The sequence below is a fragment of the Macrobrachium rosenbergii genome, chromosome 4 (assembly GCF_040412425.1).
Source record: "Macrobrachium rosenbergii isolate ZJJX-2024 chromosome 4, ASM4041242v1, whole genome shotgun sequence".
Classification (NCBI taxonomy): Eukaryota; Metazoa; Arthropoda; class Malacostraca; order Decapoda; family Palaemonidae; genus Macrobrachium; species Macrobrachium rosenbergii.
Window position 1 is genome coordinate 33,466,516 of NC_089744.1, and position 17,093 is coordinate 33,483,608.

Below are 17,093 nucleotides of genomic sequence, written 5' to 3' on the forward strand. Positions count from 1 at the left end.
TTTAGTTAGTCTTGTATTGCAGCAACCTAACACTTTAAGAACCCGAGTCGGACATGCTGACAAGTCGAGTTAAAGAAAATCCAAAAAATTGTCAAAATCGGTAATACTAATCTTCAGAGAAAACCTGACACTAACTAACTGTGCTGAAAAGGATACCATAAAGCGAATACTTCACCAATGATCCAAGATCAACAAAGAAGAGAAATTCCAAAAAGCCACTGCCAATCACTGTAACTACAGCCATCAGCCGGCAGAAACATTGAGCTCGTTTGCTAAGCTGGTTCTCTCTTACCCCAAAAGTGGGCGGGGTCACTCGCTTAGCCAAAACAAAAGTAGGGCTACTGCGAATTTCAAAATTCTAGCTGCCGGTTAATAGAAACTAATAATGTAATTACTTGGTAAGTAGCTTATACAAAAATTAATTTTCTAGAAAAATCCTTTCTTAACATCCAAAACCTTATTTTATATGTGCTTCAATCTGTTATCTGGAATTAAGACCACCTAAAATTAACTTAATTTACTAGAATCTGAATGATCTACAGCAAGAGAAAGATCACTGGCCCACTCAATAACTGCAAATCATTCTCCCATAAATAATAGGGCCAAGCCTAAAACCTCAGAGAAAGTAGCACCTACATATAAAGCAAAGACTAGTTTCTGTGGGCCAACATCCACTCCTGTTTCAAAAATATGAAAAACATTTTATCTCTCAAACTCCTTTCATCAGGGGTAGCCTAAACACAATGTTACCTATCAAAACATGGCCAGTTTATCCATTTGCAAGAATGGCAAAGCTCAGAATCAAGAAGTCTATGATACACTGTTAGTTTTCTGAAGAAAAGATGGTGATCAATGTCAAGTTTGAACCAATGCCAAGGATCTGATGTGATAACTGGACACAGTAACAATAACATGACAGTACAACACAGCTGTCAAAAACTGATATCTGACAATTACCCCATGGAGTCCTATTTTCCTCTCCATCCATATCACCTATTAATGACAAGTTCATAACAATGATATTACAATTCTGGGAAGAATTTACTGGACAGTTACCCATCATGAAGCGAGCTTAAGCTACTAAAGGCACCCTCAGCTGATTATTTTGTGATAAATTGCAACCCTAAAGCCTTGGCTGATCAAAACTGACAGGCAGTACATGCAACATTGGCTCCCCACATTACCTGCCTGAGACAAAGAAATGCCTTAGTCACACACTCAGAAGCTGGTTCACATCTAGACTAGGCATTTCTATGGATAGTGCGACTATCCGAGTCATGCAAACTACTGGTCCTATGCGCTATGCACAACTGAGCCATGGCAGAAAACACAAAAATAATCAGTGAGCAAAATGAGAAAATACAATCCAGATATATCTTACTTGACATCAAGGCTTCTCAGGAATACTTAAAATTCACCTATGCTATGGAAAATAGCTGAATGAATGACTTTTTAGCAGTGAATGAGTCTAAGAATGACTTCTACCATGGCACTTCAACTCCAATCCACCAACTAGTGCTGGCTTTATTTTAATTAATATTAAATACTGGAATTTCATGACCTACTGGCTATTGGGGGCATATACAATATACTCGTACAACACAAGGGTTTGTGTAATGGTATCATATTTACTCTATCACTTCTATTGAAACTGTTTGCTTTATCTTAATTTTATAGTTTCTAACATAGTAAAAGGCTATATGTGTACTTTATAAAATAATAACTGTCAACTTCAGTAATATCAGTATTGTAATATAACCTACAATTTGTTGGAGATGTGATTACTGCAAGACACTACTGGTTTGAATTAAGTAGTTTAACAATTGGTTTGCAAACCCAAATCTTTATTTCAACCAAAGCTCCATTTTGATCTGCATACCAATACCATTAAGAATCAACTCAATCACCTGTAGACAGCAGGGGAAGAAACACGATGAGCAGGCCAGTGGTCTGTTAAGATGAATAACTTCTGTCATAGTATTGTCCATTATCTTCATGTCAAATGGTCGCTGGGGCCCACAACACTGACGTGTGCAGCAATCTGTGTCTTCAGCAGCAAAATACACTTGCTGACCCATACTATTCTGTATCTTGTATTTATTAGCAGTCTCAAAGCCAGTGATTGCTTTAAAAAAAAATTAAAATTCCATATGTAAAGCAAGTTACAGGTAAGTAAACAGTACAGAAACAAATGTATTACCAAACATATTTATCTATTCATTAATTACGAAAGGCATATATTATTTATAAACAAATTTGTATGAGAAAAATTTCTGACCACACTTGACCCAGTAAAAAAATAACGTTAACTTGAAACTTCTAACAGAAATTCTAATACAGTATTTAGATGACAGGCATGAACAGTTGGTAGGTTCTTGAGGGAAAACAATGAACTTGCAATGCACAAATTACTTTCCAATGATTCCAAATAAGAAGATGCCAACTACCTGATTTGTTTATGAAATACATAGTACAATTACACTCTGAAAATTTTGGATTAATGTTATAAAAGTAATTTAAAAACTGAACAGATTTATATTTGTAGGCTGTAACAGGGGCCTGCTGAAAGTTTTTCAAATGAGAAGAGAAAACTGCAGCAAGGTTAAGTCAAACTAGGTGGACAGTTCATGTGAAGGATACAGATGAAAAGTTAAAAAAATTAAAATACTGTACAGCTTGGTTGCAAAGATACTGCATGGCATGACATAAGCAGTACCCTACTAAGTAATGGAAACTTTACACAATGAAACTGATCAGACTCCACTGAAGCACTAAGTGTAAAGAGGGCAGTACACTGTATTGATTGATTGATTTATAGATTTTAGGCATACATACCAACCACTGGGGCAACTAAGGCCATTCAGCGCTGAAATGGAAATTGACAGTAAAAGTCTGACAGGTGTAACAGGAGGAAAACCTCGCAGTTGCACTATGAATCAATTGTTAGGAGAGGGTGCACAGTAAGATGGAAGAGAATATGAAGGGAGGTACAGTACAAGGAATGAAAGCAGTTGGAGCTAGGGGCTGAAGGGATGCTGCAAAGACCCTTAAGTAATGCCTATATGGCACTGCATGAGGTGCACTGACGGCACTAACCCCCTACAGGGAGTACACTGTATTGAGCATGTATTCTACATTGCCCTTTGGCTCCCAACCTCAGATTTCTCCCTTAAATTTGTCATTCATTCTGTTTGCCCTTTTCCAAGCAAGCTGTCCAATTTCTTCAAATTTTTCTTATTACACGTTACTTCTTCCACACAAGAACAAATTCTTCTTCTGTTCAGCAGCAAAAGAGAGCCTATCATTTTTTCTTTATATATAGGTTGATAAGACTTGCAACATAATCCCTTTATCCTACTTAGCTTTCTAACTTGGACTTAGTCTTGCTCCAATCTTTACCCTTCATTAATTACAAATCCTGAGGGCCACCTTGGCAATGTATCTCACGTTCCACTAATAATCACACTAAATTCATTAGTGTTCATAGAATTATTTCCTACCTATCCGATTTTACTTAATCCTTTCAGGACCACAAATGCAAAAAACAAAACATTGTAGTACATACCTTCTAGCACCTCCACCTGCTGTTTCACTAGCAACTGATCAATCTGTGTAAGATACTCTAAACCCATGGGACAGTTCTGGACAACAGGAGGTGGCATCCATTCACCTAAAATAACAGCAAATTGGAATAAAATCAACTATTCTAATACGGACAGCAATGGAAAAATTATAGTCCTGACATAAAAATACAAACATTTAGTTGTACTACATTACTGTATTATCAAACTGTGGACAGCAAAAGAAATAATATGGTTTTAACATGAAAATCAAATACATTTGGCCAGTACTGATATCATAAACTGGCACCATTCTATTCATATGCAACATTGGTCAGAAAAGAAAGAGCTTTTCATGAAATGTAGGAGTGTGCTCTTTGGTCAGTGAATGTTTGGATGTATCTTACATTATTTATCCCTGGCACTGATGCCAAAAAGTTCATTCACTACCTATACTGTACAATCAATGAGGTTTGGCTAAAAAATGCTTTATGAGCAATAATTAAAAAATCCTTTGACAAAAACAAATGGGGAAAATATATGTAAAACATTTAAAACAACTTTTAATTACGGTGGAAATGCAAGTTTTTAACATAATACTCATTATTAAATAAAACGAGGAAAACTCAATATATTACTGTAGTTTTACTGTTCTAATTCTATCTCCAGAGAAAAGTTATTCCTGCATGATTAAAGCTCCCTACCTTCCAAGAAAGAAAAATGAGAGCTTTATTAAAAAATATTTTTCTAAAACGTATGTTTTGCATCTATAAACCTTGTTTTACACTGCATTATACTTCAAGTTTCAAGTGTACTGACTGCTAGCTAAACATTCCTTAAGGAAGGATAAAACTTCTTATCTGATAAACAGCAGGAGACCTCACCCGTTATGATTAACAACATTATCTCTCTCTTCTACCCATCAGTATATTATACAGCTCAATCCAAGAATGAGACTTGCACACATTCTGAGGAGACTATTAAGAGTCACTGAGGTACTTTAGATGAGCTGACCTCTACCCTACAGGCCATTTACAAAATGCCCCTAAATTTTCAGTGATTACCAATGCTTTATCATTTCAAAAGGTTTCGAAAGCAGCCTTTCAAACAAAGAATAAGTGCTTTGGTCTCTACATTAATAGTTAATGCATAAAAAGTGACTTGATAGCCAGAGAATAGGCCTTACGAAGAGTGGAAGAGAAGTACAGTATATACCCTTTTGAGACCACTACACTTTGCAAAGGTTTTAATTTTCCACTAGTAACAAAGTGTAAGCAACCATACCATAAGTAACAATGACAAATATTTGACTTAACACATCATTTCATTAAAATTTGTTATAATGATGAATAACTGTAGAGATACTTTTCATGCCAAAATGTTGTCTAGTAATATAAAGATTTCAAAAGCAAATGCAAATAATAAAGAACAGAAGCCAAGGTAGCAAAAACTTCCTTGATACTTGGTGCTTTGAAACTTTCCTAGAGGGCAATTATGAATAAAATAATTAGTTGAAGCCTGGCCAGGTTCTAACGTATCAAATTCCAAAGCTGCTAGGAATGCCTCAAGACAGTCGCTATCCTAATGACATGGAGGCTATTTTCCTACAGAATATGGTCGCTATGCACATTATTTGACTACAAAAAATTTATTAGGAGTGAGATTAGGGAACTGCTTTTATTGACCACTGCTAAATCTGGCACAACTTAACCTAGCACAACAATCAGGTGGTGCTTTGAATACTACTGTATAGATCTACAGGCAGCCTGGTTAAGAGGTTCTATTTTCAGTCAAGAAGTTCAAATCCTGTGCTAAGCAAGAAAAAAATTCTTGAAGAGTAAGATTTGGGAACTACTCTTATGACCACTACTAAACCCAGCACAACTTGACCTAGCACAATCTGGAATCTTTAGTAGCTTGCTTTGAATTCTACTATATAAAGCTACTGCACAGGCAACCTGGTCAGGGGAGTTCTATATTTAGCAATGAAGCTGGAATCATATGTTGGGGAAAGCTGGCCATTTCTGAGATAAGAATGGCTTGGAACTTTCTTTACTCTTCCACCTGTAAGAAAGGAAATCAGGTGCAGGCTGCTTCCATGAAGTCTGAGGGTTTTTCTAACAAACTATCACCAAGGAAGCAAAGCATCTTTCCTGACAATACTGATCTCACAAGTGTACTTAGCTAATACAGGCTGAAGCTTGATGACTTTTTTTTTTTTTTGTCAGTCTAATGTGGGGCTCCAGGTTGCACATTATAAATAAAGTATGGTCATGGTCTCCAAAATGGTTAAAAATGTCAAACAAGAATACCACTTATTGCTTAGGTTTGTGTAACTGACCAGTAACTGAACAACATACAAATGACACCACGGAAATTGGTGTTGGCTTTATACACTTAATTTCAAGTGACTTCTTGGAGATAAGCATACTATCTGCAAGATGTATCATGAATGCTGAAATCAGAAAAGTGGCTAACCATAAAGAAGACCTAGGAACACTTTCAAGATTTCCATACTAATCCAAATAATTCCTACAGGAAATTATTAACTCAGAATGAGACATCAGTTCAACACTCTGAAGCTGAATCACAGATTCAAGCTAGCATGGTAATACCATAGTTTTCCAACTCCTAAAATAAATTAAAGCAAGTGCCATCTGCTGGCAAGGTAACAGCCTCTTATGTTTTGGGATTGAGGGCATTTACACGACAGGTTACAGTACTTGGAAATGAATCGAACCATTGTTGTTGTTGTTGTTATTATTGTTATTATTATTATTATTACTCAGAAGATGAAACCTATTCATGTGGAACAAGCCCACAAGGATCATTAACTTGAAACTCAACCTTCCAAAGAATGTGGTATTCATTAGGAAGTAAGAGAAATACATAAAGACAAGACCCCACTTATTAAAAAGAGAAAAAATAAATAAAAATGTATAAAAATGCAAAGAGAATAGTATTAGGGTAATAATACATTGCATTTTCGCTTGAACTTCTGAAGTTCCAATTGCACTACATCCTCTGGGAGGCTGTTCCACAGTCCAATGGTGTGAGGAATAAAGGACCTCTGGAACTGAGAAGTTCTACAGTGAGGCACATTTACAGCATATTGGTACTGCTGTTCAGCAAATCTTGTTACTCTCGGCAGGTAAAGGGGATCAGGGATCAATTGTCAATGTGAAAGATCTCTGTTAAAATACAACTTATGAAAAAGTGACAAAAGAGAGACCATCTGCTAATGGTCCAAGTCATAACTGCTACTATTAGGAAACAGAAACCTGCCACCAGGAACCACTACTGTATACCTAAAAGAGATAAACCTCTGGCAGAAGCACACACCCACACCAAAGAACAATATTCAGTAAAGGAAGCACAAATGACCTAAAACAGGTTGCAATGATTTTATCAGTTATAAATATATGAGGCCTTGCAAACAAACATAACTTTCGTGTGACATTTGTTTCTCAAAAGTTACACCTAGAATAGTCAAAGCTTCAGACTCATTCAGCAAAATTCCATATGCCTGAAGGGGTGGGAAATCTATACAAGATCTGCTAATCAGTAGTGTTTTTGTTTTACTGGAGTTCAGACTCATACCCCAACGACTACACCATTTACTGATCCTGACCATGTCCTGGTTGAGGCTGAGGGCAGATTCATCTCTCATAAGTGGACTTTACTATATCCGCAAGAGTTGAGTCATCTGCATACTGAACAATCTTGTTTTCCAGGCCAACAACCATATGACTTGTATAAACTAAAAGTAACAGTGGACCAAGAACACTACCCTGTGGAACTCCAACCAAAATAGGTCTTGGTTCACTTAAGATCCAGTCCACAGCAACTCGCTGCTGCCTACCTGTAAGGTAATCTTGAAGTAATCCTAAAACATGTCCACCCACTCCAAGTGCCTTGTGATTTACTAAATCGAAAGCAGCAATAAAATCTACCTGAATTACTCTGCAATCAAAACCCTTATTGAGGTTCCCTTGCAAATGGTAAGTCAAGTCTAAAAGAGCATTACAGCTCCCTATGTGCATATTGACTATCATCTAACAATCCTTTAAATTCTACATACTTATACAGTGGCTTAATATCTACATACTTATATAGTGGCTTAAAAATAAGTTTTTCAGCAACTTTGGAGAACACAGGGAGAATAGAAACTGGCCTGCAAAGTTACTATGCTGACATAAAAATCTATAGAATCTACTTACCTTGGGAGACAACATACTAGAAACTTTTTTAAAAAAACAAAGGGAAGAAACCATCAGGATCTTCTCCACCCCAGCTATCAAATTATCCAGATTTTCTTAACATCCCTGGAGCAAAATGCAAATTTTGTAAGAATAGGTTCAGGATGACAAGCATCAGGGAGAGGGACATCCTTAGCTGATTGCTTAGCTTCAAAAGCTCGATGAAGCATTTCAACCTTTTCCCTAGGGCCAGTAATCAATCCACCGTCTCTGTTAGTAGTGGTAGAATGGAAGATGAGCCTGACCCAGAGATAGATTATGCCAATCGCCAATTTAGTTCAACACAGATAAGGCTGAGTAATTCCATCTAGTTTCCTATTCAGTGGAATTATTGTAATTTCTCTCAGCTGTATGGTAAGTTCTATTCGCATGATGGTGAGACTCAACAAAAATGGTGTAATTTTCATTTGAACAATTTTGTCTCCATGTGTTGAATTTGGTCTGTTTGTCATGGTAGGCTTGTCTACATGTATCATCAAACCAAGGCTGGTCATTTGTCCTAAATTTCATGACCTTTCTAGGGACATATCTTATTAAAATAGCCATCAGCATTTCATTTAACTTCTTGGGATCAGGATCTAATATAGCATTTGAAATTTTAAGCTCCAATAATATGATCCTAATTGGCTCTGGATTTCAGCCAGACCGTTTTTCCAATGATGGCATTAGGAATATACCAATTGAGGTATGTCCATCTCAGTGGTGCAATGTTCAGAAGTACCTATTTATTCACAGTCCTTGGACTTGACAATAGCTAGAACATCTGTGAATGTGAGGTCTAATCTGTTACCAGAAATGTGCGTGGGTTCCTCAATTAGCTGGACAAAATTGGAGGATAAACAGAACTCAAGAGCAAACCGGCCATGTTGATCAGTAGAATTTGAAAACTGCCACTCACTGTGATTTGCATTACAGTCTCCACAAATAACAAATGAAGCTTTTGAATCCTGCGACTGAGCCATACCAATCCTTTCCAAGAAACAGCCATATACAGAATCATCGATACTGTATTTGGATTGTGGTAAACAACAAATATGTATACATTGTAGAATTTACTGAACATTTTAAAACAAAGAACTAGTACATGGCAACTACACTCCAAATTTTCTGACAATAAATAGGTTGTCCGGACTTAGTGCATGTGGGGTGTTATGACGATAAAGTTAGGGCCATCACACCCCTGGTTTAAAAACTCAACTTTAGACTTGTCATTACTTACAAGTCTCAGAAAAAAAACATCAAATCACAGTTATGGGCACAACTCTGGAGATGAAGAAAATTTGACCTTAAGCCTCAAATATCTGAGTGAAGTACTCTGCAATTTTTAGTTTTCTGTAAAAGATAACTATTGAGACAGCTTTGTCTGTCCGTCCGAACTTTTTCTGTCCGGCCTCATTTCTTAAAAACTGAGGCTAGAGGGCTGCAAATTGTTATAGTGATCATCCACCCTCCAATCATCAAACATGCTAAATTGCAGCCCTCTAGCCTCAGTAGTTTTTATTTTATTCAAGGTTAATTTCAGCCATGATCATGCATCTGGCAACGATTTAGGACAGGCACCACTGGGCCATGGCTGAAAGCTTCATTGGCTGCAGCTCATTTGGAATACTCGATTGTGCTGAAGAAACTCTGGCAAATTTTTCAGTTGTTCTTCCTGTAATGAGTAACAGGCCTATTGTTCAGCTCAATGTCTCCCGAAGGAATTAAAATTAACAACACAAAATCAGTATCAAAACAACAATAACAACAATAACACTGTAAAAATCAACAAAGCAATAAACAATAGTGCCATCACCATCAACAGTATTTACATTATTTAAAAAAAATTCTGTTGAAAATATAAAAAAACATGTCCATGTCATTGAAAAAAGCACCAGAAGCAACTGGTCGACATAATGGAAAGAAAGAGAGATGTCTGAATAACATGATGGATATGCAATGATTAATGATGATATGGCAGCAAGAGAAGCAGCAGGGACAGCCAGAACTGACAGTGAATATCATATGGCAGTTACAAAAATCCTGCGAGCATACACCATTAAATAAAAAAAAACACATTCAAATAAACACAAAGGTAGAGATTGAAAGACAAGCCCATAATAAATTTATGATCAAATATTCAGATTAAATAGGGCAATAAGGCCAGCAGCTGTGATTAAGCTTGTCCTGTCTTGGTGGATATAGGTAAAAACAGTGATAAAGTAAAAAAACAAGCATCCATTCCAGTCAATTTTCCCTGCCAAGGTAACAAAATTACTATGCAGGATGTGCATTCCATTTTCTTCATTGTGAATTGACACAATGACAAAAAATTGGGGTCTCAAGTTACTCATTGCCCTACCTGGTTGTACAACCTGTTGACCAGGTGATGGGAATTGCCCAGGTGAATAATCTGGAGCTGGCCCTTCATATCCTAGGATGATATTACAGTACTCTATAAACTAAATACTTGTAACCATGAAGTCATTTCTAAACATTTGGGGACTCCTTAAACGTTTTTATGTTAAAGCAGATATAAACAATTAGTATCATTAAAATATTTCACTTTCTACAAAAGTAAACATTCATGTGTAGTCAGCTAAACACAATATGCCTAATCATCCACAGAGATACTGCATCGACATAATCTATAGAATCTAGTAATCTTGGAAGACAACACACTAGAAACTTTTTTAAAAAACAAAGGGAAGAAACCATCAGGATCTTCTCCACCTCAGGTATCAAGATTATCCAGAATTTTCTTAACATCCCTGTAGCAAAATGCAGTTCAGCCTTTTCCCTATGGCCAGTAACCAATCTACCATCGTCTGTGAGTAGCGGTGGAATGGAAGACGAGTCTGACCCAAAGACACATGATGCCAATTTGGTCCACCACAGATAAGGCTGAGTAATTCCTTCAAGTTTCCTCTTCATGGAATTATTTTAATTTATCTTGGATGTATGGTAAGTTCTATTCGCATCACGGCGAGACTCAACAAAAATGGTGTAATGTTCATTTGGACGATTTTGACTCCATGCGTTAAATTTTGTGTCATGGCAGGGTCGTCTACATGTATCATCAAACTATGGCTGGTCATTTGTCCTAAATTTCATTACCTTTCTAAGGACACGTCTTATTAAATAGCCACCAAAATTTCATTTAACATCCTCTTGGGATCAGGATCTAATATAGCAAATGAAATATTAAGTGCTTGACAGGCTTCAATAATGCGATCCCAATTGGCTCTGGATTTCAGCCAAACAGTTTTTCCAGGGGTGGAATTAGGAATGCACTGATTGACAGAAAGTCCATCTCAATGGCGTAATAATCAAAGTGCCTATATATTTACAGACCTTGGACTTGACAACAGCTGGAACATCTGTGAATATGAGGTCTAATCTATTACCAGAAATGTGCGTGGGTTCCTCAATTAGCTGGACAAAATCTGAGAGTATACAGAACTCATGAGAGTACCGGCCATGTTGATCGGTAGAATTTTAATTTATCAACTCACTGTGCTTTGCATTACAGTCTCCACAAATAATGAATGCCGCTTTTGAATCCTTTGAGTGAGCCATACTAATCCTTTCCAAAAGACAGCCATATATAGAATCGTCGATATTTGGATTGCAGTAAACAGCAAGTACGTAAACTTTGTAGAACTTACTGAAAATTTAACTGACAAGGTGGGACCGGCACACCTTGTAAGGCAAAGGAAATCCACCAGGTTTGCCACAACAACGGGGGGACAGTCTAGATGAATTTTTTAGAAATAAAACACTCGGAGGGAAAAGATCGGGTAAAGGTGAAGGCACTTCCCTTGATAATCCACCAAAGGACTTTTGCCTTCTCTTCAGCCTGTCCTACAAACTTTTCGAAAAAAACGGGAAAATGAACGAAAAAGAGGTGAAATGTCTGATTGTACCCTCAGGAAAGGGAACTCAAACCCCAGACAACTCTTAGCCGCGGCCCATGAAACTCAGCTACTGTCCGGTGGTGGCCTATGTTGTTGGTAACTATAGCGCTGCCAAAAGTACGATTATGGTTAACTTTCACTTTAATTAAAAAAAAAAAAACTACTGTGGCTAGAGGGCTGCAATTTGCTATGTTTGATAATTGGAGGGTGGATTATCAACATACCAATTTGCAACCCTTTAGCCTCAGTAGTTTTTAAGATCCGACGGCGGACAGACAGACAAAGCCGGCACAACAGTTTTCTTTTACAGAAAACTAAAAACGCGCAGTTGAGGGCGCACCTTAGAATCCATCACAGCAATGTAATCACAAAAGAATAATAATAGTTTCATAAACTGAGCTCGAAAGCGCCTGGGTTGCACCCATTTCAACCTTTATAAGAACTGGTATACATATTCGGTTTACAATGGGATTTCGTCAATTCACCTTCAAGTGAATTTATGCTGACCTAGAGCAATATCCCGCGCAAGCACAAACTGGCTTAATCTAAAAGGAACTTCATAACCATCAAAAACAGTTTTACATGTGGAATGTCTCTTCATTTAAACACTGATATACATCTGGCAACAACAAGACTACCAAATTATGTCATTTTGATAATTATGTTGGAAACCCCCTATTTCTACCAGTGATCGCTACGAAGCCTGTTCGATATGGGATAACATCGCTATAGTACTTGGGTTTCGTCTCATACGTGAGTGAATATTTTAGAAGTATTCAAGATATGAAATTAATCAAAACAAATGGTTCTTGGATATATATACTGTGAAAGCCCAATTTATATATATATATATATATATATATATATATATATATATATATATATATATATATATATATATATATATATAGTATATAAATGCAAGAGCACATTTATCTTAAATGACTCAAAACATAAAATGTTTTGATTTATATTCTTGCCAGAATATAAATCATGTCATGGTGGCAAGGTCTTTTTTCCTCTCACGAATATTATATTTAAAATATACATAATTTACAATAATAGTATTATGTATGATCCAAACAATGGTAAATTTTTACACAACCTCTTCGACTGGCGCCATGCTTAGTACCACCCCATAAGACTGATTACAATTATATATATATATATATATATATATATATATATATATATATATATATATATATATATATATATATATATATATACTGGCAACAGTAAATCTGAAAGAGCTTGGTATGATTTTCGTATTGAAATATAAGCAGACTCAAGCACAGCATAAAAGCTCCACATCGAGTTTCGCGTAAGTAAAATAATATCTAAATAGACAAAATCCGATTTAAAAAACTAGGAATATTCGGCTATCGATATCAAATTAAACTCCATAAGTACAGGCTACCTATGTAGGCAATGTTCTGGAAACTGCACAGCAACCAGTGTCTATTATAACTAATCTCAGTTTCTCGAAACATGGGCTACACACACATCGAAACATGGGCTATATTCACTGCAAACATTACAAGCTGAAATCCATCACATAGTTCATTTAGCTACATTACGACCAATGACAAACTTTGGCTACGATGTGAACACTACCAAAATTACTGTCGAACCCACCCAAAACGATTTACAATGAAATAAAAATTCTCTCTCTCTCTCTCTCTCTCTCTCTCTCTCTCTCTCTCTCTCTCACATACTGTATATATATACATACTGTATATATATATTACACGTGTACGTATACATTATATATATATATATATATATATATATATATATATATATATATATATATATATATATATATATATATATATATATATATATATATATATATAATTTAAATTGTGCATGCGAAGACGAAATACATATAGGCCAGACAGAGTAACATCCAAATCCAAATTCAATTCATATAGTTCTAAATTACAGGAAACCTTACCATAAGGAAATAAGTTTTCTTGGCTTCGAACCTTGAAATACAGAAAAATCAAGACCGCTATAGTTACCAAATAATAGTCAATCCGATGATTTTGGGCGGAAATATCCTCGTTGCCAAATTTCACATCTTGATGTCTCTCACACACACGGATTTCCTGGTCACTGTCATTTATGGGGAATGCGTTGATATTTTACTTTTAATCACAGTTACAAATCAAGTTAATAAATTCAGTTAAAGCGCAGTCGCTGATGCCTTAGCTTACATACTTGAGGTTCGAATCATTCGGAGATTTCACAACTACGCCACAACATATACTGAAGCCCGATACTTTGGTGAGCTAGAACGGAGCAGTGGCGATATCTCGTAACCCATCAAAGAAAGTGTCCCATGTTTTTATACTGTTTCTTATAAAATTGTCAAGAGTGCGTGTTTAACCAGAACTACGAATTTGAGTGAAAATTGAAATTATATAAATCTACTTTATTTTAATATTATCGAAAGTTTGATAGTGTGAAACAGCTAAATATTATGTTGATATTTTCATGAAAGTTGACCTCATATACGAGACACCTTACGTAAATTCTACATGCGCTATTCGTAGTCCTGAAGAGGTGCCCCAATGTTTGAGAAAATTCTAGTATTTTTTTGGAAAGGAATCCTTCTTTGCTGGTAATATTTTTTGTGGAAATATTCCCACTGGGTGTATGTTATTCCCAGGGTATAGTTATTTCAATATTAAGCGATATCTGTGGCTTAATACTTGTCATTATACTGATATATATATATATATATATATATATATATATATATATATATATATATATATATATATATATATATATATATATATAGTGTGTGTACAGTATGTGTATATCATGCCTACAGCTATCCCTAAGCTAAGGGGTTGGTTGGCTTGATGTATCTTTTCCAATTACTTCTATGGAAAGCATCATCTTGTGCTAAACTCTTCCTCTCCAAATCCTCCTTCAATTTAGGCTATCACTCCATCTAATCCTTTTGCCTTCATATCGACCATCTAAACAGGTGCAATCCAAGCTCTCTTCACTTCCTCCTCCCTCATTCTTACCACATGAACATACCAACTCAGTCTTAACACTTTTATAATATTAGTAATCATTACCACCCTGGCACTCCAAAATTCTTAACTTACGGCCTCTCATGTAGTGAGATCCCCAAAATCCACGTAAGCATCCTCATTTCTGTTCGCTCGAGCTTCTGCCCCTCCTTCCCTCCTAATGGCCATGTTTCTGAACCATACATCACCATTGCTTTAGTCTGACTATGGTACTACAAATCTCTAATTTCAGTTTGACATTTTTTTTTTTTTTTTTACCCACAATATCCCTGCCAACTCCTTCCATTTGTTCCAACCTGCTTTATCCTATTTTTGAATCGCAGCCTCAAACGCTCCCTCCTTGCTTAAAACAGATCCAAAGTATTTTAAATTTTTCACCTAATTTAAATATAGGCCTCTTCTGTCTTTTACAAATAACCTATGCTCTCCTCGCTTGCTAGACGCAGTAACTTCACTTTTACCCACTTCCACCTTATCACCTAGTTTAAGAGATGCATGTCACTTTCTGACACTTTTTAGCAATTCTTCTTCAGTCGCTAAAGTAATCACCATATTATCTGCATATAACAATTCCATTAAACTGTCATTCCTATATCTTCACTTTCTGCATCCATAACCAGAAATGGGCAAGTGTTGATCCTTGATGTAAACCTATTCAAATCCAAACATTTCTGGTTTGCCATAGGCTGTTATCGCTGCTATTCTGATTCTTTTTTACATCATTTAACAACCTAACCAACTTTCCTGGCACTTTCCTCTTTATTAAACATCAAAACATTATCTCCATTGCTATCCTATCGAATCCCTTCTCTAGGCACAGTAGGACTTCCGATTACCTTCCAGCCCCTTAGCCTGTAACTGTCCTATCATAAAGAAACCGTACTGCTGTTCACCAATCATCCCTGTTACTCGTATTTTTTCCAAGTAGTCTTTCTAAAACCTTCAACAAATGTTCTGTTAGCTGATTCCTCTATAATTAACACACTCCATAATATCTCCTTTCTGTTTACACACATTTACCATCAGACTTTCCCCCATTTCGGGGTAGTGCCGTCAGTGCACCTGACGGGGTGCACTGTAGGAATTGTTAAAGGGTTTTTGCAGTCTCCCTTCAGCCCCTAGCTGCAACCCCTTTCATTCCTTTTACTGTACCTCCAATCATATTATCATTGTTTCATTTTGCCATCCACACTCTCCTAACAATTATTTCATGGTGCAACTGCAAGGTTTTCCTCCTGTTACACCTTTCACACCTACCTACTCAATTTCCTTTCCAGCGCTGAAGGACCTCATAGGCCCCAGTGCTTGGCCTTTGGCCTAAACTCCATTTTCCATTCCATTCCACCATCAGACTTTCTTCCCCATCATTTGGCATTACTTCCTTTTCCCAGATTGACCAGAATAGTTCCTGTTCATTCTGCTCTCTCTATGGCAAGTAATTTCAACATTTCAATTTGCACCTCTGAAGGACCTGGAGCTTTGCCATTAAACGTTTTACTTATAAAGACTATCTCCATCGCTAATCCCTCCACCCTCCCCTCCTCCCCAAATCCTCTCTTTCATTTTCTGTTAAAAGATTCATATAATAATCAGACCATCATCGTTTTATATCATCTTCCCTATGCAAGGTATTTCCTTCTCTGTCTCTTATAATACATGACTGACCCAGATCTTGTTTTTGGTTTTTCTTGAGTTTGGTATTCTGTAAATATCCTTTTCACGTTCTTTTGTTCCTAACCTTCTATCCAAAGCCTCTGTAGCTATTTCCCTAGCTATAACCAGTATCCTCTTCGTTTCTCTCTCCTCTTCTCTGCATTGCTTTTCGTCACTTTCCACATGTCTCACCTTCCAACGTTCCAGCCCTTGAAAGCCCTAGACTTCGGCCTAAGTGAATCTTGTAGTTCTCTATACAGTACCCCCAACACTTCATCCCCTTTTGAGACTCCACAGCCATTTATTTGCCCATATGCTTCCTCTCCACTTTTCACACGTTTTCATATCATGCTAAATACCAATATACTTCTCAGGAGTGTTAGTACTACTGAAAGGCACTTTATCCAGTGCTTAAGTGACAGATAAAATGGAATTTAGCGGGGCGTTCCTAATTCTTCTGCCTTTCCTGGATAATGAACCTGGGCCGTCTCGCAGAGCTGATCTTGGAGCCCGTGTCAGCACAAGGATGGCTGAATTTACAACAATGCAACGGGCCGAGCATCATGCCACTCGGGCATTCTACATACACAGATGTGATACTGTTACAGATCAAATGTTAACTTATGCTGTAGAGAAACTTAGGCTCCTTAAATTTCAGATAACCCGCCC

At 36.7% G+C, this 17,093-nt stretch overlaps 1 protein-coding gene across 3 annotated transcripts in view; it reads right to left on the reverse strand.

Annotated features, from left to right (window-relative positions):
• The window catches only part of scramb1 (scramblase 1), a 92,535-nt gene that overhangs the window by 29,621 nt on the left and 45,821 nt on the right, over nucleotides 1-17,093 (reverse strand). Inside the window, exons 1-3 of one of the 3 annotated variants that reach the window (XM_067093469.1) lie at nucleotides 10,161-10,229; nucleotides 3,566-3,670; nucleotides 1,908-2,125 (exon numbers count right to left, since the gene is read on the reverse strand). In XM_067093469.1, coding sequence (XP_066949570.1) covers nucleotides 1,908-2,125; nucleotides 3,566-3,662 — 315 coding nt within the window. In that variant the 5' untranslated portion in view covers nucleotides 3,663-3,670; nucleotides 10,161-10,229. Of the gene's footprint in view, nucleotides 1-1,907; nucleotides 2,126-3,565; nucleotides 3,702-6,579; nucleotides 6,819-10,160; nucleotides 10,230-17,093 lie in introns of those variants that run through there. The other 2 variants (XM_067093491.1, XM_067093480.1) reach the window with 2 other exon arrangements.